Raw genomic sequence first — 22,173 nt, forward strand, 5'->3', positions numbered from 1 at the left:
TAGTATTATATTAACTATTCTTAACTGCATTACAATTTTTGTTGATACTTTAGATTACGGATTGGAAGCAAAAATTAAAAAGTTTGGTAGTAGATAAATAAAAATAAGAGTTGTCTCTAAGTTTATAGAATTTTAAGGTCTCTTCACACGGAGCTGCAACAACTCAGTTTTAAAAAAGCTTTAGTTTTAAGTCTTAAGTCATTTCTAAAATCAAAATGATTAAGTCTTTGACTTAAATCATTTTATTTCAAGTCAAGTCATTTTTGTAAAGACTTAAATCAACATAAAGCTATTTAAATCGTTTTTGTGCCTTAAGTCTATATTTTTGACCTCGTTTTTGACTTATATTTTTTGACTTTTTGTCAATTTGCACTCCCAGATACCTGAGGCTTTTGAACCATTTGACTTCCGTCCCATCCAATACAATCTTTGGATACGTAAAAGATCCCTTATCGGTTATCGTTATCAGTACAGTCTCTGCTTTATGGAGCGCCAGTTGCAAATTTTTGGTCTTCACTCAACGGTGTATTCAATGTAAACTATCGTTTACTTCAATTTTCAATCTTCAGTTGTTCTGTTTTACTTGCCGTTGCCACAACAGCAATGTTATCTTCAAATCCCACTCTATCTGTGTTTTCGGCCATTTCTAGTTCCATAAGCTCGTCATAAAATATATTACGTAGGAGCGGTCCTAGGACCGATCCGTGGGGAACTCCCATTGTCATGTGATAAGTTTTTTGTTCCTTTTAGACAGAATATTTTTCTCTCTGCAAGATAGCTATTCCCAATATTTTTCAGATATTCTGGGAAATCTTTTCTATCCCAGGGTAATGGTGACTACTCGATGGATTGCGTCGATGCTCTTACGATATTCATACTGCCAATGTGATAATCCTCCTATGCTGTTTACATGGACATCCATTCTTTGTAGTATTAATCTTTCCAGTAGTTTGGCACTGGTATCTATTAGGCCCCTTCTTTAAATTATTAATTTATTTTATTATTATAAATTATTATTTTAGATTGGTCTATAAGATGACGTATTCTCTATTGGCTTGTTGGCCTTGTGTAGAAAGACCAAATTGTGTTGCTCTCATTTGTTTGGGAAATATCCAAAAAGAACTTTACTGTGTGTAGTAGTAGCATATAATTTTACATATAAAATGTTGTATGTATGTATGTAGTATGTATGTAGTAGTTGCTCCGGCCATACATCTGTATGGCTATTTTAAGAACTTCGTTTGGTATGCCGTCAGGACACGATGATTTAGTTGCCGAAAGTTTTGTACTTGCTTGTTGTAGTTCAACTACAGTAAAATATTTTAGTTCCATTGTGTTTTTATGTTACCAAACCTGCACACTTTTTTCTTTCTTCTGTGATGTTTTTTTATGCTGCTCCTTTGGGAAGTGTGTCTTTGCTATTTAGCGAACCCAATTTGGGTCCAACAGTCCTGGCATTTTTTCGTGACCTATCTGAGATCAGCGTTAGACCTACAAGAACAAGACCAAGACCGACAGTGCAAGACCAAGACCAAGCATGCAAGACTCTTGCGTTCTTGTGTTTTTCAATGCAATTTTTATTAAAGTACCTATCTATTTGTCTCAAAATGTTAATAATAAAAAGGCTTTTCCTCTTGTAAATACGATCCGGAAACATACTCTATATCGTACGATCGAAAAAACAACGCCGGCAATTTGGCTTGGAAATGACGATCGATGATGATACTTACCATATAATTTTACATATAAAATGATAGCGGACAACAATCTTCATTTACAAACCAACTGTGACACCATTTTTTTCTCGGTCGTATGGTATTTTCAGAATATTTTGCTTTATTGTTCTTTATATCTACCCATTTTATTTTTTTAACGTTTAAATATATAAATTTAAATTGTAATATATATCTATTAAAAATATCTTCATAAGCTCTTTTATGTTCTTGTAATCTACCTTTATCCTTTTCCGTTGGGTGGACTAAATGAAGACAATAATAGGTCATAGTCTGCACGAGGCCAGTACTGCTGCGCAAGACAGAACAACATGGAGAGACACCATAAATGCGATATCATGATGTCACCATACTCTTATAGAGTAATAGGCAGTAGGAGGAGGAGGAGGACCCTTATCCTTTAAACTTTTGAAATTGTACAGAATTGTAAAAAAAATCTGTCGTGGAAAAAGATTATTATCTATTGAATTTTTGTTTCTATTGCATGTGAAAAAAAAATCAATAAGTAGATGGATCACTGTCAATATTAAAAAAATACATGGGTCATTGCTTTGCCCAATTTATCTAAAATATTTCCCGTGTATTAAAATATACAGGGAATCTTAAAATCAAAACGAGAAAGAAGTTATACGTTTACAAACGTTTTGAGTCAAAATTTATCTCCTGTTAGTTTCGAGGAATGGAAGATGACCCATTTCTTTGGAATATTTACGAGTCCAGATTTGACTCGAGATTTGATAAACGATAAAAATTTTATTTTTATTCTGTACTAAATGAAAACAAAATATATTATGTTCCAATTTCAAAAACCATTCTGACCGACGAATTAAAAAAAGGTTTATATATAAATATGGAACTTGGTGGAAAATTACTGCAATAGAATATACACTATTAAGCTGGGAACACATTGTTCTGACGTAATGTGTTCCCGCATTTTGAACTACAATACCTAAATCGGAGATGTTTTGCACCACTTTGTTTCACAACGAGATCTATTGACTCAAAATATTTTCAATATGGCGGCACTTCCGGAAATACCGGAAGTTGCAGCAGCTTTCTAATTTTAAACAGTTACTCCCATTTTTTATTACATACTTAAATTCTCTTTAAAATTTTATGAATTTTGATATCAAACAATGCCACATTGGCTGTGGTAATCACCAAATTTGACGTTTGGGCTCTTGGAAGCTATATTCTGGCTATCCTAAGAAGGAAGATAAACCTAAAAGTACCAGTACTGGACACCTCGCAGCAACGTTCCGGAAAAGAATTTTAAGTGAAGAACAAGAACCCGAGATCTCCACGAGCAGAAATGAAACTAAAATTCAAAAGACTACTGGAAATTATGTTTGTCCATCAACTTCAACCTTAGTAAATTTTTTAAACTGCGACATTAAAATTAAAATGAACTCAAAAAAAGTTATTAAAAAAAATAAAGCTGTCATTGTTAGTGGTAATATTATTCAGTGAATTACTGTAAAAACTTTTTAATAAACATTTGAATAAGAATTTCAATTCGATCGTAGAAAAAATGTTGTGTGCAAACATGTACAAAAATCATATTTATTGCACTCAGCATGATTGCAACTATTTGCAAAAAAAAACTCATGCGTCGTGCAACAAATATGCCCTTTTTGCACTAGTTGCTCAAATAACTTTTTGGGTGGCATTTTTTAAAAAAGTTCCTCTATTTTTAATTACATACATTTTTTCATTTATTTAAAAGAAAAAACATATTTAAAATTTTTGGATAAAAAAAATGCCTGTCAAAAAACTTTATATAGTCCAAACGCCAAATTTAGTGATTACCACGCAGCCAATGTGGCATAAAGGTATGTGGCTATCTATTTCAAAATTTAAATTGTTCGAATGTCATATAATATTGGCCGTAGCTGTCATTCAATTGAGTGTGTCTGATATCAACATTCAAAGAATTTAAGTATGTGATAAAAGATGGGGGTGCCTATTTAAAATAAGACAGTTGATGTCAACTTCCGGTATTTCCGGAAGTGCCGCCATATTGTAAATATTTTTAGTCGATAGATCTCGTTGTGAAACAAAGATGAAATGTGCAAAAACTCTCGGACGTAGATATTGTAGTTCTCTGGAAATTTCTAATGCACGTCCAGTCTGGGACGCCCTGTACATACCTACAATATACGTAAGTAGTACGAGTATAGACATTATTTACATTGTATTTCCCACACTGGAGTGTTTTGGTAGTTCCAGTACGGTAAAATCTTGTTGCAGTAGTTTATCAGATAATATAGTGGACTATTTTTATTTCATTGTTGTTGATCGTTCATGTTTTTGATAATTAAGTATAATAAATACTCTAAAAGCGTACGGTTATTCTAGCTTCTGAACTGCATCGATCCGGCTTCCAACATCGACAACGTTCGTCTATTTTTGTTCAGCAATTTCGAATTTGGCACGATTTCTCAAATTATATAGTGCTAATATCGTTATTATTGGGTCAGTACGCGATCACACCGATCTTGCGTGCAAAAATGTCTGCCAAGGAAACGTAGAAAAAAAGTTGGAAAACGGGAGATTCTTCAGTATTTGAACAATTCCATGTAGAATTTTTTCATTGAACTATTCAACCATTCAGCGTTGATAATAAATGCCAGTTTCTATAAAAAGTTAGCAAATTAAAACACTAGTTCACAGTAAGACCAATCAACGGTAAGACACTAAAATTACTACAATATATTTTATATACAGACACTAACACTGGACGTGAGTTTTGATAATCATATTAGCAATATCATCGATGATGTAATATTTAAAATTTAAAAACACCGAGTAAAATATTCATACATGAAAAAGAGCGCAACTTAAAATATTTATGGACGTGTTTCTGGAAAAAAAATATCTTTAATTTACTAAATTTACTTCAAATTAAAGACTCACACTGTATATTTATAATTTGAGTCTACCACTACTACACCTTTTCATAGAAGTCGGAGCCAGATCTGTTAGCTAGATTAATTCATGGTGAGCCAGGCGCATAGCGCTGCAACCAGAAGCTAATAGAAGAACTAAAAGCACACAAAGCAGAATGGATGGAACAGCTACAATGTATTGCTTTAACAATAAATTTAATATGTTATACCAGGCTGGGAAGGCTGGACGAAGATTGTACAGAGGTTAAAAAGGGTGTACCCCAATCAACTTGAGACAACTTAATATACAGATGGCTCAAGAACATTTGAAGTCGAAGGAGCTCGATTAGTAAGGTTGACCCGACGAATATATTTCCTCGTAAGCTTATTCTAAAGACTTATGGGCTATGAGCAGAAAAGTACAACACAAAAAACACAAAGGTCAATTATAGACCAGTGTGCGATTTTGTCTGTGCTCTAAATACATTGTGTGAGCGTAGCAATGTTATGTTATCCTGGGTATCGGGACATGAAGGTCACAGTGATAGATTATATTTCCAGAGGTGGCTATGGGCCTGATTCACGGCGACCTTCTTAGATCTATTGTGGTTCTCTTCTGATCCATAGGTTCCATATTCTCCAGTCCTATCCTTTTCACAAAGTCTTCCACCTTGGAGACTGAACCCTACATGGGCTCCATGTAACTCACTGGCAATGACCTATCATTTCCTATTACCGAGAATTGCACATTTGCGAGGCTGTCGCACCGACATAAAATGTGTTCTGTCGTTTCTTCTTCAGATTGGTAGAAACTACACACGACTTCGTCCATCAATGCCGTTAGATTTAGATGCTTGTTCAGCTTACAATTCGCTGTTAGTAGACCCACTACAGCTTTGACTATCTTTCTGTCTTTGCTTATCAAACCTTTGCTTATCAATATTCTCGACTGCTAATGCAACGCCGTCGAAGGGTTCTGGGCCTATGAATGGCATTGATGAGCCTTGCTTGGCCACTTTATCTACCTTTTCGTTACCATTGTGACCCTTGTGCCGTGGTACGTGGTACCCAGGTTAACGTAATAATGCTAGGCTTACCTAAAGTATTTCGTACGTAAGCCTAGTATCACTAGTCTCTAGAGTACACACACAATCCACACTAGTCTAGTATTGACCTCTGTGGAACCGAGTGCCTTTAGCGCTGCTTGGCTTGGTGTGAAGATGGTCACCGAACAAACTTACAATGCGATTGAAGTCTAACTCCCACAAGTGCGATGGAAGTTTTGTTGAACTTATCACCCCTACATATGTTCATACAAGGCGAAGCCAGACCTGTACAGCCTAGCAAATTTGCTGTTTTTTTATTAGTCCATTCACAAAGAGCTTTATGGAGGTCATGGTTCAGTCTTCAGTTAATATTTGGTGGTTCAGTCTCCAAGTTGTCAAACTTTATGAAAAGGATAGAACTGAAGAATGCAACCTAGAGATCACAAGAAAAACACATTAGATCTGAAAAGGTAGCAGTGCAACAAGTCAATAGCTATCCCAAAACTCTATGGTCAAAATGTTGTTTCACATATGGAGCGGACCAGCCGCGCGGACCATAGTGTGTATTTTTAAGGTCCAACGGAGTACTTTCACCTGTGCTGTATGTGAAACAACGTACAGGACGTCTGCGCGCGGATGGTCTGTCGAAGCAAGGGCTCGACGCATGGCCGTAGGACGAAACCATCCGGACGGATCATCCGCGTAAATGTAAAAATGGTACTTATATAGGGTGCTATAAATTCGAGGTACGAGCATTGGTATCTCGATAACCGTAATAGATACGAACATGGTTAAATTGGGGCAAAGTTGCGCTTTGGGATGATCACCAAGATGCCATCAAAAAAGTTTTAAAAATTTTAAGGATTGCTGAGTATTTTGAAAAAAAAAACGGATATTTTTGAAAATCAATTTTATTTTTTCCTGTCGTTAATTTTTAGAAAATCAAAAAACCAACTGCAGATTCTCATAGCCACTTTATTAGGGCTATCTGATTTTAAAGTTTTCAAATTCGCTGATAATTTGTGAGATATAGAGGCCATCTTATCTTTTTTAGATACGGATCTGCATTTCTTATTTCAAGTTTTGAAAGAACTCGGTCTTTTGAGTACAATGATATGCCACACTTAGTATTTTTTTTTTGTTTCGGACATTTAACGACAATTTATTTAAACTAAGTTTAAGTCCGGCTCTGATTTTTAAAATATTTAATCTATTCATTGTGACAATATTGATAAGCTTTCAAATTTAACAATAACATGTGGTAAAACATTGAATACAAAAAATCAAATGCAATAAAATAATAAAAAATAATATAAACAATCAAATCACCTCCCCGGAAGATATAGATTGGAAATGGTAAAGTAGTATAATGGCCAGCGAGGTTTCTGGACTACACTAACTTGACGTCATTTGTAAAAGTGGAACCAATACATCTCAACATTTATAATAAAGAATACAAAATGCATTCGAAAGTATAAGAAGAAAGTTCAAAGAGCTATAAATAAAATTGAACGAAAAATATTGTGCAATAGGGAGGGTGGTAACCCTTTTGAACACGTAGACCATTGGAAACTAGTTTGCAGAAGTTGATTTATTGATAATAACTACGATTAATATAACGCATATTATTAGATCGCACACTGAGATTTCAAATTTTATGGAAGAGACGGTTAGCAGCAATATTTTTTTTATAAATTCTGTATTTCAAGATCATAATTTCAATTGCAAAGCACTTGAAAAAAAAGGTAAAACATTCGAGGAATTTCCCGTATTTCCATCGCCTTTTCCTATTAAAAATTATGAGATGAACGTTCACACATCTGTCGATCCGAATAGTAGGCGCCACAATTACGACAGACGCAATTACGCTTTTGTATTCGGTTCAGGTCTTTATTAAGTGTGATTATTTGTCATTAAGAATAATAAGCTAAATTGTTAATTGTCTCCGTATAAAAATAAATTACGCGTTACGTTTTTATCTATTTTTTATAAACATTTTTACATTTAATGTTGAATGATATATTTTGTTAGACGTTTTTGTATTGTTTATAAAATATATACGAAAAGGTTGATTTTTTTAATAAAACAAAATATAAGGGTAAAAGGTTTTTTAATGGGGGGGGAAAGTAGGCTAAATCGTACCGCAAACGAATATTTAGTTTGATCCCCTCCATATTTTATATATTTTTCAGATTTTTATTAGCATTATTTCAACAGAAATATCAATTTTTCAAAAGTCTTGCAATTGGCACGATTCTGGAAGCCGGTTGCCGATATCGTGTACCACTATGCTTTCTCTCTCGTACCTACCACACATCTAAAATATATTTGACATCTGACACATAACACATATCCATACTTATTCATAATTTTGGAGTGGTTTAAAAAATCAGGTGAGACTTTAATTTGTTAATAAATAAGTAGTAAGTGAAAAGTCATTTTCTAAACCATTATTTTTTATTTCCTTTTACGATTTCTACTGACAGTTTGAGATGACCCGCCTATTTAAAAATAAATATCTTTCTTTAAATCCAAAACTTTCAGTTTTAAGACACTTTGTATACATTAATAATATTTAATTTTTATATTATTCGCAAATTAGGGAGAGGAAAATCAGTCAACGAATAGAGATGACATAGGTGTTGGGTAATAGATTTTATACGACTGTTCGAGATGCATTGATGTTGGGTATTTTGGTTTGTAAGGATTGGTTATTGTGACTCTTAGCAAATAAATGAGTAACCAAAAACAATAAATAATAAGTATAACTCATAGTCCAAAAATATTGGCACCGAAAATTCATCTTTAGCTTCGAGACTCGCAACAAGAGAGGTCCTTTGGGTCCCCTGCGGGTGGGGACCTGCTAAACTAACAAAAAATCTTCAGTTTTAAGTGTAATAAAAGTGGCGTGTTCTGAATATATTAAACTATAAACCTTGGTATAAGGACAGTTTTTGTATTATTATTATTTCTCTTTTATTAAAGTTCAGAACAGCATAGTTGAATTCTTTGGAATAGTGATCAAGGTTTTCTCTGCCATGCTCTTTTGCTTGTGAATTCCAGGCAGAGTAAGGCACTCCTTTTATTTCATTTAATAAAATAAGTAGGGCTATTTTAAATTTAGCGTTTGATACTTGCGTTTGATACTAGCGTTGATTTACCTATTCTCAAATTTCAACACGTCACAAGGTAAGTCACAATAAAAATATTTTTCACACAACGTATAGATTATAGGTTTCTTTATTTCATTTAAACTGTTAAACAGTTGGCCAAAATATTACCTCTTCAACTTTGTTGAACGACACTGGGTTGAATATCACAAGTTCAGTTTGCAGATCATCTTGTACTTCAAATCAGTATCCCTGTAAGCATTTCTGTCTACAGACCAAATGCTACAGCTCCAAAATCCATTTATAACATTTGCTATAACAGCTCTGTTGCTCTATCTTAAGATTTCTTATCAAATCTGCCGCTTTCCTAAATCGTAATAGTACAATTTCAGCAATCATGGAGAGATGCTGTTTAGGTGCATCATTGAAAATAATAAAATAAATTAGTTAGCGATCTTTTTAGAAGTTAAGTGACTAATGTGTGTAATCATGTTGAATGTAAAGAAATATTATCTAAGTCCTTTAGAAAAAACTAGGCACGCATCTTCAATAACATTTCCTCAAGCCATACAAAATCATTAACATCAGTCATTGAAATGTTAGAGCACAGGTACCAAGAATCTTTGAAATGTATTATTTCTTCAAACATTCGTGCTACTTGAATAAGATCTTAGATAACACTGGATGCCATGTTGCAGTGACGCATCTATAGATTGAGTCTGGGAGGGGTAGTGGTAATATTTACGTAAAGTACTAGGTTTAAGTTAAATTTGCCCTGAGGGGTACTGAGACAGTGGAAAAAATAAACTTTGATTGGCCTGCATCTTTTATTTTGAATGGTGTTATTAATTTCTTTTATGATAGTTTTATCTTATGCTATGTTGGGCTTACTAAATATAGCAGAAATTGTCTGGCCAATACAATAATTATATACCAGATATTTATGCATATGCATAAAGAGGAGCAAATGCTTTTACTATAGTACTATTTGTCGGTTGCTCACAAATCCGATAAGTTTATTTCTAGAAATTGAAGTATAAGTATTTGCTTTAATTTTATGCATTATCACATTATACTACCCATTGAAGAGATACTACCATAGATTTAGTAAGAACAGATATCACATTGTGCATTTTAACCCGATCAAACAACCGGAGGTTGACTACGTACTGTAAAAACCAACTTAGATAGAGAAGGCGACATTGCCACATCTCAAATTTGCGCCCTTCTACTTAGTTTGATTTGCAGAAAAGGTGACTTTAAAACCTATTACGTTTTTGGTTTGTGATTTTTATTTCAATCTTTACATAAGATCGGGGCCATTGTAACGCACATTTTCAAAATATTTTTGTCAACATACAAGATTGGGGCGTTTAACTAAAATTTGATTGTCTGATTAAGCTACCTAAGTAATGGATTTGTAAATAAACGTAATATTCATTATTATGCGACAGAAATCCCATACTGTAGCACACAGATTTGATACTTTTAATAATAAATGCCCTCTATTGAGAGACTAAAAGGATTAAAATAAATATTGATTTTAGGTATAGGAAGTTATTAATAATACAAGATTAAACAGCTATTACACAGTTCTTCACAGGAAGCTATCGATTGCGAACTAACTAAATCGTTACTAATTACTAATTTTGAAAAGTTCTTTTTAAGATCAAAAAAGGTAAAACTAAAACCTAAACTATCATTTGAGATTAAACGGGAAATTCTAAATAATGTTGCCTATTCCAAACAAGAAAAATTTATTTATAAGTTTTATAACATCTCTAATTAAATTTGGACGAAAAGAATATTTCTGTTTGCTGTAGGTAATTTTCTCAGAGATTAAACAAGTTCTAAGTTCTCTTCTTCTCTCAGGGAAAATACGTAAATAAAAATGACTTTTTAAGTTATTCCAAAAAAGGACTGTCCTTTTCAAAAAAGGACAGGTGGCAACCCTAGGTATTTCTGAAATGGAAATTTAATGGCAAATCTACAACTTTAGTTTGAAAATATGTTCCGGCCACCTATGATTACAAAAATGTCTAAAACGTGCTTTACCATTGCCTCCATATTCTAAAAAAAAATTGAAAGGAAAGTCACTAACCACAAACCTAATATAGAACTGTTTCGGAAGCCTGAGTCACCCTGTAAGTATTCAAAAGTAACTGAGTGTTTATATAGAAGTAACTGAAAGTTTAAATTGAATATCGACGTTGGAGCGATTTTCGAAAACTACCTACTAACGTTTCAACATAAGTATATGTGGGATATTAATTATATTATTATATTAGACCTTATAACAAAACTCATCTAACGAAAAAGTGTTAATGTAGTATATTAGTATGGAGTAAAATTTTACTAATTACTTTACTTTTACTTTACTAATTAAATTCGTTCCAAAAAACGATACGCCACTGGCCATTAGAACAATCCAAATGCGCCTAGTTGCCGGGGTCGGAAATTTTAGACTTCTCTGTCTCTTCTGTCCTTGTTTGACACATTGGAATGTTTGATACACTACCAACGAGTATTTATGAATGAGATGTTCGGTCTATCTTTATAATGTCTTTGGATACTACCGTATGATCAAGTATGATCGACACAAAACGGCGCGGCGCGCGGCGTCCAGTTAGCTGGGAAATGACGATCGATGGCATTTTCCATACAAATTTACATATAAAATGACAGCGATCTTCATTCCATAGCCTTCGCTGACGCCGTTTTTTTTCAATTATTTTTCAATTTTTTTTCAATGATACGGTATTTAGAGGCTGCTGGTATGCTATAGGCGGCTTTCCTCTAATTATCAAAATACCGTAAATTTCAAGTTAGAATCAACAATGTTCTGTCTCCGTCCCAACCTCTAGAGAACGGCATGCCTCAAGGGTCTGTTTTGAGTTGTTCTTTATTTCTTCTATCCCTTCTTGACCTTCCTACATATATCTCTCCTGACATATGTATCCGCATGTTTGCTGATGATTTGGTTATTTACTATTCTTCAAGATCACCCAGAGTTTGTCAGAGAAAAATCCAACAAAATCTTAATTCCATTAGAAAATGGTCTAATTGCACTGGATATTCCTTTTCTGCTTCCAAGTCCTCTGTAATGCACTTCTGCAAAATAAGAAGTTGTATTCAAATTGATGATATTAAATACCAGAATCATCCTATTCCTATTGAAGGTCAACATAGGTTTCTTGGATTGATCTTGGATAGTTCACTATCATGGAAGCCTCATATATCTTATATTAAATCAAAGTGTCTCAAACATCTCAACATCATTCAGGCTTGTGGTAATTCTAAATGGGGTTCCCATCCAACTTGTCTTCTTCAGATACTTAATAGTTCTATACTATCTAAACTTGACTATGGTGATGTTGTCTATAATCCTGTCAGAAAGTCTTACCTAAAACCCTTGGATACAATACTCCACCAGGGGCTACGATTATCTTTGGGTGCCTTTCCCACTACACCGGTGGAGAGTCTTTATGCCTTATCTGGATATTCTTCCTTGTATCACAGGAGAATTCTCCATACTCTTACTTATGGAATATCCATTAAGTCAAAGCCTTTTTTGATTGACTATGGCAAGTTCTTCGACTTACAAGATAGTGAAACGTATACAAAACTTTTTCAAAACTAATCTAATACAAATTTTAGACGAAAAATATCGTGAATATATTTGTTTTTACACAGATGGCTCGAAATCTGACCAAGGTGTTGGTTGTGCTTTTTACAGCCCGGTTGCTAATAAAAAAATCAGATTACCTAATTTATATGAAATTTTAACAGCCGAACTCACAGCTATTTATCATGCTCTTATCCAAATTCGGAGCATGCCACCGATTGAAGCATTAATACTATCTGATTCACTTAGTTCCCTCAACAGTATTGCTTCTTTAAACCCCAAAATCTCTCTAACCTGCAGCATTCGAGATCTAGTATATAAACTTACTGAAAGAAACTACAATGTTAAGTTTACGTGGATTCCTGGACACTCTTACATTGCTGGTAACGACCGAGCAGACAAACTGGCTAATGAGGCAACGCTCTTACAGAATATTGAAGGAACTCCATCCGTTGTCGATTTCGGAAATTTCCACAAAAAAGTGTTCTTTAGTATGCTTCAAAATGAATCGGACATCCTCGAGGGAACTAATAAACTTAGATCACATATGCCACTTCTTCATCTGTATCAAAATATATATTCTCTTGAAAGCGGATCTTTCTGTAAAGTTGTTAGAACCCTCACAGGATACTCATATCTTACCAAATCATATATTATCAGAAATGAACCTCCTCCGAAATGCACCTTATGCAATAACTTAATGTCAATGAGACACATTCTTTTTGAATACTTACCTGTTGCCTCCCATAGGTCTAGATTCTTTAATGCTGTTACCTATGAGAATATTTTCGCGCCTATTAACATTTCGACGATTAATAAAGTTATGGAATTCTTAGACAGCATCAACATAACGAAAAAACTTTAATTTCTAACTTAAAATAATTTAAAATAACCTCATATTAAAATAAAGCTTATTATTGAGCGCTAAAAACCCTCGCCGTGGACGCGCTCTATAAATCAATACCTCTCTCTCTCTCTCCCTCTCTCAAAATAACATTAATTTCTTAAAAAATTTATCTTAAAAATTCGAAAAGTAATATCAGGAATAATATAGATAAATGAAGAAATGGATTTAAGTACTGTGAAATTTTGGATTTAAAATTAGTGGTTTTAGAGATACGAGATACAATAATATATTTGTTGTAATATGATTTTTTTGTTTTAGTGGAATTCTCTGAGATATATAAAAAATTATATGTAATGACTTTCAAAATGAGGCTATATTTGTTTTGGAAAAGTTCCTCTGTACATAAAACATTTTTTTATTTGTATATAGACAAAATATTTATGTTAAACATGTCAGTTAATATTATGATTTGCATAATTTATTTTGGTAACTCAAATAAATTAGATACTAACTAATTATGAGTTATGTAATTAATCTGTATACAGGGTGAGTTTCCTACGATGTTCTCTATGGGTATCTCGGAAACTACTGGAGATAGAAAGTCGGTTAAATGGGGAAAGAATTGCAATTTTGTGGAGTCATAAATATGCGCTTTTCAGATTTTTGAAAAAGTTCATGGCTTACTAGATATTTCGAAAAAAACAAATTTCGGCTATTTTAAAAATTGTCCCTAATTCCATTATAAGCTATTTTAGACAAAAAGTTTTCAGATAAAAGTTGTAGATAATCACATCCTTAATGAAACCGTTTCCTCCGTTTTTTTTTTTCTAAAGCCTGTCATTTTTGACATATGACACAAACATAGGTTTTTTTAAATGGAAACCATAGTTGGCCATGACTTCATAAAAAGCGCCATTTTTTAAGCTTTTTAGTGATATAAGCTATAATATCTTTTCTTCGAAAAATTACTGAGTTATAGCCAATTCTTATCATTTTTAAACAATTTCACTTAGTTAGTCATGGAAACAAGTTCAATCACCGTTACTCTCAGAAATATGAAGCTGTCACATCCAAACTTTGTAAATTAAAATAAACAAAAATTGTAAATATGAATTTTTCAAATGAAGAAAAGCGTGTAGATATTCGCGCATCAATAGAATGGTTCCAACATGACTTTCATTATGACACACCACCCCTCACCCCTCATAATGAAAGAAATGTTAAAAATTATTTATATCATAAGTATACAAAAGCAGTGATAGGAAGAGGTGGACTATTTGGGGCCTCTTTCCAAATAGTCCACTATTTGAGACTATGGGCCTCCTCGATCACCTGACCTATCCATTTTAGAATTTTTTACTCGGTATAGTTAACAATAAGGTTTACAAAAGAACTTATGAATTAAGAGAGGCACTCGAAGTAGCGGTACGAGAAAAGTTTAATTAAGTCGACCGGTCCTTCTGTGCTGTGAGAATAGGTAGTAATTCAGTTTTAAAAAGTTGCAATTCAAAACAATGGCGGATTTTTTGAACATTTTCTAAAATAACTTAAAGTGTATGTAGTGATATTCTTTCTTAAGTTTTAGTTTGTGTAATGTAAATTGTAAAGAATGTGAAACCACTTGAAAACCGTTCTCTAAAAAACGTAACATTCACCGGTCAACGTCCTCGAAAATGTATGACCAAGAAAAGTTGAACCAATAATCCTACACGCTTTTCTTTATTTGAAAAATTCATATTTACAATTTTTGTTTATTTTAATTTACAAAGTTTGGATGTGGCAGCTTCACATTTATGAGAGCAAAAACGATTAAAGCTGTTTCCATGGCTAACTAAATGAACTTGTTTAAAAATGATAAGAATTGGCTATAACTCAGTAATTTTTCGAAGAAAAATATTATAGCTTATATCGCTGAAAAGCTTAAAAAATGGCGATATTTTTATGAAGTCATGGCCAACTATGGTTTCCATTTACAAAAACATATATGTCATCATGTGTCATATGTCAAAAATTACAGGCTCTAGAAAAAAACGGAGGATTTCTCATTAAGAATGCGATTATCTACAACTTTTATCTGAAAACTTTTTGTCTAAAATATCTTATAATGGAATTAGAGACAATTTTTAAAATAGCCGAAATTTGTTTTTTAGAAATATCTAGTAAGCCATGAACTTTTTCAAAAATCTGGAAGGCGCATATTTATGACCCCACAAAACTGCAATTCTTTCCCCATTTAACCGACTCTCTATCTCCAGTAGTTTCCGAGATACCCATAGAGAACATCGTAGGAAACTCACCCTGATATCTGGGGTTGGCATGGGTTGGCACACTGTACAGGGTGGCTCCAATTCGACGCTCATCATTGGGATTTCGGAAACCGTAAGAGATACAAAATCGGTTAAATGGAGGCAAAGTTGCGCAATTTGATGCTCAATAAAATGCCGTATTGCATTTTGAAAAATTCCGAATATATTCGAAAAAAAAACGGAATTTTCAATTTTGCTTTCTATTGTTTCCTGGCTTTATTTGTTAAGATAACTTAAAATGATAAACACATTTTCATGGCCACTTTTCTGCTCTATAACTCTGTGTGATTAAATACTGACTCTGACGTTTCGGCTTCTGGCGACCATCATCAACTTAATTTTTTTAAATACGGACCTGATTTTTTTTTCAATTTAATTAAATCCTTTCATCACTCTTAAAACACTATATATAATCACTTTGATATTTGCCGACGTTTCGTACAGAAAATTCCATCACCAGAATATTTTATCCAAAAAAATGCAATACGGCATTTTATTGAGCATCAAATTGCGCAACTTTGCCTCCATTTAACCGATCCTGTATCTCTTACGGTTTCCGAAATCCCAATGATGAGCGTCGAATTTGAGCCACCCTGTACTTTAGTAGATAAAAATACTTTTAAAGTATATCTTTGTTATCGTTTAATCTGAGTTTCAATATTTTCTATACATTAATAGTTTTGTGTAATATGACTGTGGCTGACTACCAATATAGTGTGTACAACAAATTTGAACACACATAGCAATTTCACAATAAAAATGTTCAGAATGTTCATTTATTTCACATTTTGGTTCGTTTATACGAATTTGAATTCTTAACACCAGTATTTATTAAGTAGGTAATGGGACTGGATTTTACGCGGCTCACTTATACCCAGTTTTATTTATAATTCCATATTAGATAGAAAAGGTTTATATGTACAGGGTGGGTCAAATTCGACGCTTTTAAATGGAAACACCCTTTTCTATAGGAGATAGACGAAACCTAATATCGGTGTCTGGAGCTCAATTTTCATCAAAAACATGATGGTGAAAACCGCACATCGATATCTGTTACCGTTTCGGAGTTACGGGTTGTTTTTCAAAAATATGCATTTTTAACAAATCGCTGTAACTTTTTTGCTATGGAAAATTTTGTATTTCTATGAAAACATTTCCAAAGCACCTTTTTACGTAGAATTTAATGGTTTAAGTATAATTTTTTTAAAATTAATAATTTAAGAGTTATCAACAGAAAAATTGATTTTTTATTTGGGACACCCTCTATATTTTTAATTAACAAAAAAGAATTTAAAATTACCTTTCCAAAAATATAGCACACTTGATATTTTGTTATAATCCCCTTCGAAATACAGAATTTTTAAAAGTTCGCCACTTTTAACTAGTAGGCTTTGGACCCCTTATTGATGATATGCCCTTAATGGAACTCGAAAACATATTTTTCCAGCAAGACGACGCACCACCTCTGAACGCTGAAGTTATCAGCAAATTTTTGCAGCCAATTTCATGAATAATTGAATAGCTAACCAACATTCCAGCCGTTGGCCGTCGAGGTCGCCTGACTTTGTGCCCATGGATCTAATCATATTGATATATTTGCAGAAGAATAAATGTTCCTTATTTTTCGGTATAATTTAGACAAGAATTAGAAATACTTAGCAGTTATGAGAGGGTATCTTTCACCCCCACTGAGTTAATGAATTCCGCGAGAAATGTTCAAAAACTGCCCCGTCTGTCCATAACAGAAGACGGTTGATATGTCGAACACCTGTAGCAAAATCTCATGTCTTGGTTTGCTATTTATTTTTATTGTTATTAGATATAGTTTAAATGTGTTGATATTGGTTAAATATATTTTAAATTGTTATAAAATTCTGTATCTCTCATTGCAAATATTATTTTCGTTTTAATTGATGCTCACAGCTAGAATGTTTTTGTATTACAGCCGGTGCCGTTCAAAGCCTACTTATTTAAATTTTTATATACTCTATATCTCGAAGAGGAATCGAGCAAAATATCAAGTGTGTTATATTTTTGGAAAGGTAATTTCAAATTCTTTTCAATAAATTAAAAATATACAGGGTGTCCCATATAAAAAATCAAATTTTCTGGTGATAATTCTTAAATTATTAATTTTTAAAAAAATATACTTAAACCATTAAATTCTACGTAAAAAGGTGCTTTGGAAATGTTTTCATAAAAATACAAAATTTTTCATAGCAAAAAAGTTACAGAGATTTGTTAAAAATGCATATTTTTGAAAAACACCCCGTAACTCTGAAACGGTAACAGATATCGATATGCGGTTTTCATCATAATGTTTTTGACAAAAATTGAGCTCCAGACACCGATATTAGTTTTTGTCTGTCTCCTATAGAAAAGGGTGGGGTTGAGGAACTCAGTTTCAGGGGAGAAGGTTCCTGCACGGAGAGTCTTAGGACATTGCACCTCCATGAACCCTCCCAAGACCGCTGGGTACTCTCAACAATGATTGAGAGTATGTGATCTCTGATCACATCCTTCACGAGGTGGCCCTGTTGAAACTGAACTCAGTGGATCTAGACCGGGAAGTCATAAACATCTCCCAAGCTAAGCTGTTAGACACCGTGGCGAAGGCTGGATAGCAATAGGGTTATAGCTGTAACGAACGGTTCCTTTGGGGCAACAGGTCGCACCCCATCGGATCTAGACCTTACCTCCGCATGCGGGGCTCTGTGGAGGTGGACTTCCTTTCCCTAGCTTCTCGTGGGACAATATGGATAATAAATCTCAAAGGTCAAAAAATACAACAAAAGGCCAAAAAGTAACCAAAGCTGAGGGGCATGGTAACTCAAGGGCCACAAAACAGGTTCCTAAAGCTGAAAAGCAGGGAACTTCCAGAGAAATTCCACAAGCCGAAAGGCCGGGAACTTCAAAGGAATCCTCCCACGCTGCAAGGCAAGGAGCTACTAAGTCTGTCAGAGTAACTGCGACGGAAGACGTAGAGCTCATGACAGACGCAGAAATCAGGGCTGCTAAGCTCTCTGGCATCTCTAAAGCTAAAATCACCAGATTGGTAAAGGAAGGCCAAGATTACATACAGGCCAAACGGGCCGTAATCAAAGCCAACTTTGTCAAAGCTGCTGAAAGGGCAACAGAGGAGCCGTCAAAGCCTTCAAGGGCCATGACAAAATGTGTAAAACCACCGACCGCAGGGTCAAAAAGGCCAAGTTCTGACCAAGGCACACCACCTCAAAGCCAACGCAAAAGGAAAAGGCCAAAAACCGATGGTGTGTCTTATAGCGAAGCTGCTGCTTCCGTTAGGTTAGCAGTGGTACATAAGGGTTTCCCGGAAGTCAGGATGGAACCGGACAAAGCTTATGGCAGTCCAGAAATCCATCCTGACTGTGTACGAAGCGATTCCGGAAGAGAACTACAGGTCCGATTCTGAGGGGCACGTACAAGCCGGGATTCCTGGAATTAATCTGTGCGGATGACACTACTGCGAAGTGGGTAAAGGAGGTCGTTCCGTCTCTAGCGCCGTGGGAGGGTGCCACTCTTGCGGTGCTGGAGGGGGATGAAATACCCAGGCCCAACCCATGTGTCGTCTTCATACCGGACGAAAAAGACGGGGAGCGTCTTGAGGCTAAAAGGATTCTCAAGAGATTGGGTATAAGTAACCATAGCCTCAGGACGCATCTGTGGACTATCTGGGGCAGTAAACCCTCAGACAGGGGGGTTCTGTGGACCTTCTCGATGGACCAAGGTTCAAGAGATGCTCTCCAGGAACTCCAAATGTCTCCATTCTACGGGATGTGAAGGGTGACCTTCCGGCCTAAAGAAGAGAAGACAACAGTATCGCGGGAGAAGCCAGACGCAACTACCTGTATTGTAGAAGGGGAGCAATCCCTACCGATGGAAGTTCAGGTGGAGGAAGAACCTCTTCTGATGGAACCAGCCCGCTCAAAAGGACATTGGTCCAAGAGCTCGCGGAATCCATCGGGGAGGAAGAGTCCTGTAAACCTGACCCTTCCAACTCTTCGCAGTGAAGAGAGAAATAAGGATCCTGCAGGCCAACCTTCAGCACGCAAAAGCTGCTTCAGCAACGCTGGTCAGAAGGATGGAACAAGAAGGCATTGATGTGGCCCTCCTGCAGGAACCCTGGAGGATAGGCGAGAAAATTGCTGGTCTATCATCTAAACAAGGTAAGGTTTTATGCACGCCTAGGCCCATAAGACCAAGAGCGTGCATAATTCATAGTAATAGAGTAGATTGTACACTAATACCGGTGCTCTGCACCGATGATGTAGTTACAGCTATTCTAACACTAACCACGGAAGAAGGAGAAAAGAGAATGGTGATATGCTCAGCCTACTTCCCTGGCGATGAAGCTCAATGTCCACCTAGCATTATAAGCGACGTACTTGCATTCTGCCTAGAAAAAGGAATACAGCTCATTATAGGATGTGATGCCAACGCACATCATACCGTGTGGGGCGGCACTAACATCAATACTAGAGGTGAGTCTGTTTTAAATTTCACCTTATCTGAGGGTTTACTAATATCCAATATAGGAAATAAACCTACGTTTGTCACTAGGGCTCGTAAAGAAGTTTTAGACTTAACTCTTTGCACAGGCAAGGTAAGTGATAACATAACAAACTGGCATGTGTCGGACGAACCGTCGTGTTCGGACCACAGACATATTCGGTTTGACCTTAATATCTTTCCGTCAGAAATCAAATACCGTAACCCAAGAGATACAAACTGGATAGGATTTAGAATGTCTCTCAGTAGGTATCTAGACGGTAATACGGAACAGATAAAGGGCGTAGAAGCTCTAAACTCGACAGTGGAAAGGGTAAGCGAAGCAATTGTGATGAAAACTGTCCAGAAAAAACTAAGAAAAACACGGGTAGCAATACAGTCTGGTGGAGCAAGGGCTTGAAGAGTCTCTTTAACAAGGCCAAAAGCAACCAAGATTGGGCTACCTACCGGTATAAGCTCACGCAATACAATAAATAAATTAGAAAAGCCAAAAGGAATTCATGGAGAAAGTTTTGCGAGGAAATTACAGATGTCCCGGCATGCTCTCGTATCCACAAAGTCCTGGCAAAAGATGGGGCAACCATCAAGGAAATAGGTTTCATTAAGAAAGCTGATGGCACTTATACAGAAACTAAAGAGGAAAGTCTTAAAGAATTAATAAAAGTTCACTTTCCGGCCTCGCTAATTCTGAGGGACTCTACTAGGCAAACCAACCTAGACCCAAGGCTGGCCAGGCCAAGGCCTGTGGATTGGAAAATTGCCACAGAAGTTACCAGACCAAGTAGAATTAGATGGGCAATAAATAAATTCCAGCCGTATAAATCTCCGGGTACAGACGGTATATATCCCATACTATTACAGATGGGAATAGAGGAATTAATACCTCACATATGTAAGATTCTCAAAGCTAGCCTGGCATGGGGAGTCATACCAGAAAGATGGCAAAAGGTTAAGGTCATATATCTTCCTAAGGTAGGCAAGGTATCGGACTTTACACCAAAGTCATATAGACCGATAAGCCTATCCTCCTTCCTACTGAAAACGCTAGAGAGGCTCTTGGATAGGTTTTTAAGGGACGAAGTGCTAAGGGATAGTCCCCTAAGCAATCGTCAATATGCATACCAACCAGGTAAATCCACGGATGCTGCATTAGATGATTTAAATAGGCTTATTTCAAAGTCGATAGAGGACAAAGAAATAGCAATGGCCGCTTTTTTAGATATTGAGGGAGCATTCAATAATGCTACTACCGACTCACTAGTAAATGCAATGAGTAGAAGAGGTACACCTGCAGTGGTATGTAGATGGATAAGGGCCGCCTTAGAAAACAGGATAGTGATTTCCACTCTAGGGCAAGCTACTATCAAAGCAGTAGCGGGTGGAGGTTGTCCACAGGGAGGAGTGTTATCTCCTCTACTTTGGGCAACCTTGGTAGATGACCTCCTCAACGAACTGTCCACACAAGGTTTTTATTGCCTAGGATATGCAGACGACATCGTAATTGTGGTCAGGGGCAAGTTTGCTGGTATGATATCAGAAAGAATGCAGACAGCCCTAAACAAAGTTGACAAGTGGTGCAAACAAAGAGACTGACAGTCAATGCTCAGAAAACACAAATTGTCAATTTTACAAAAAAGATAGCACCAAAAGGCCTAAAACCACCAGTGCTAGGAGAAACGGAGATTTCATTTGCCAAAGAAACAAAGTATCTTGGGATATTTTTTGATCAAAGGCTTACATGGAATACTCACATAGCGAAAGCAACACAGAGGGCTGCCATCTCTTTAGGTAGGTGCAGAAGGATGTGTGGAAAAAACTGGGGACTTAACCCTAAAATGACTCTATGGCTATACACAAGGGTAGTAAGACCCATGATAACCTACGGGTCGGTGGCGTGGTGGACAAAGACATCGCAAGTGGGTGCGGTAAGGCTGTTAAGTTCCACACAAAGGCTTGCGTGTCTGTGTGTAACTGGGGCCATAAAAACACTCCTACAAATGCGATGGAAGTCTTGTTGAACTTACCACCACTACATATTTTCATACAAGGCGAAGCCAGATCTGTCATGCACAGGTTAATTCACGGTCAGCA

At 35.6% G+C, this 22,173-nt stretch overlaps 1 protein-coding gene across 1 annotated transcript; it reads left to right on the top strand.

The window, feature by feature from the left end:
* Positions 1 to 19,654: 19,654 nt before the first annotated feature.
* LOC115885721 lies at positions 19,655 to 20,482 on the top strand. Its single transcript, XM_030904709.1, has one exon. It carries the CDS (start codon positions 19,655 to 19,657, stop codon positions 20,480 to 20,482), a length of 828 nt encoding a protein of 275 aa, XP_030760569.1.
* The last annotated feature ends 1,691 nt before the right edge of the window (positions 20,483 to 22,173 follow it).

The sequence above is a fragment of the Sitophilus oryzae genome, unplaced genomic scaffold, assembly GCF_002938485.1.
Source record: "Sitophilus oryzae breed Bouriz unplaced genomic scaffold, Soryzae_2.0 scaffold_41_pilon_pilon, whole genome shotgun sequence".
Lineage (NCBI taxonomy): Eukaryota > Metazoa > Arthropoda > Insecta > Coleoptera > Curculionidae > Sitophilus > Sitophilus oryzae.

What these genes read in the sequence shown, in the direction of transcription:
- LOC115885721 (XM_030904709.1), top strand. Translation starts at nt 19,655, where the DNA reads ATGGAACAAGAAGGCATTGATGTGGCCCTCCTGCAGGAACCCTGGAGG.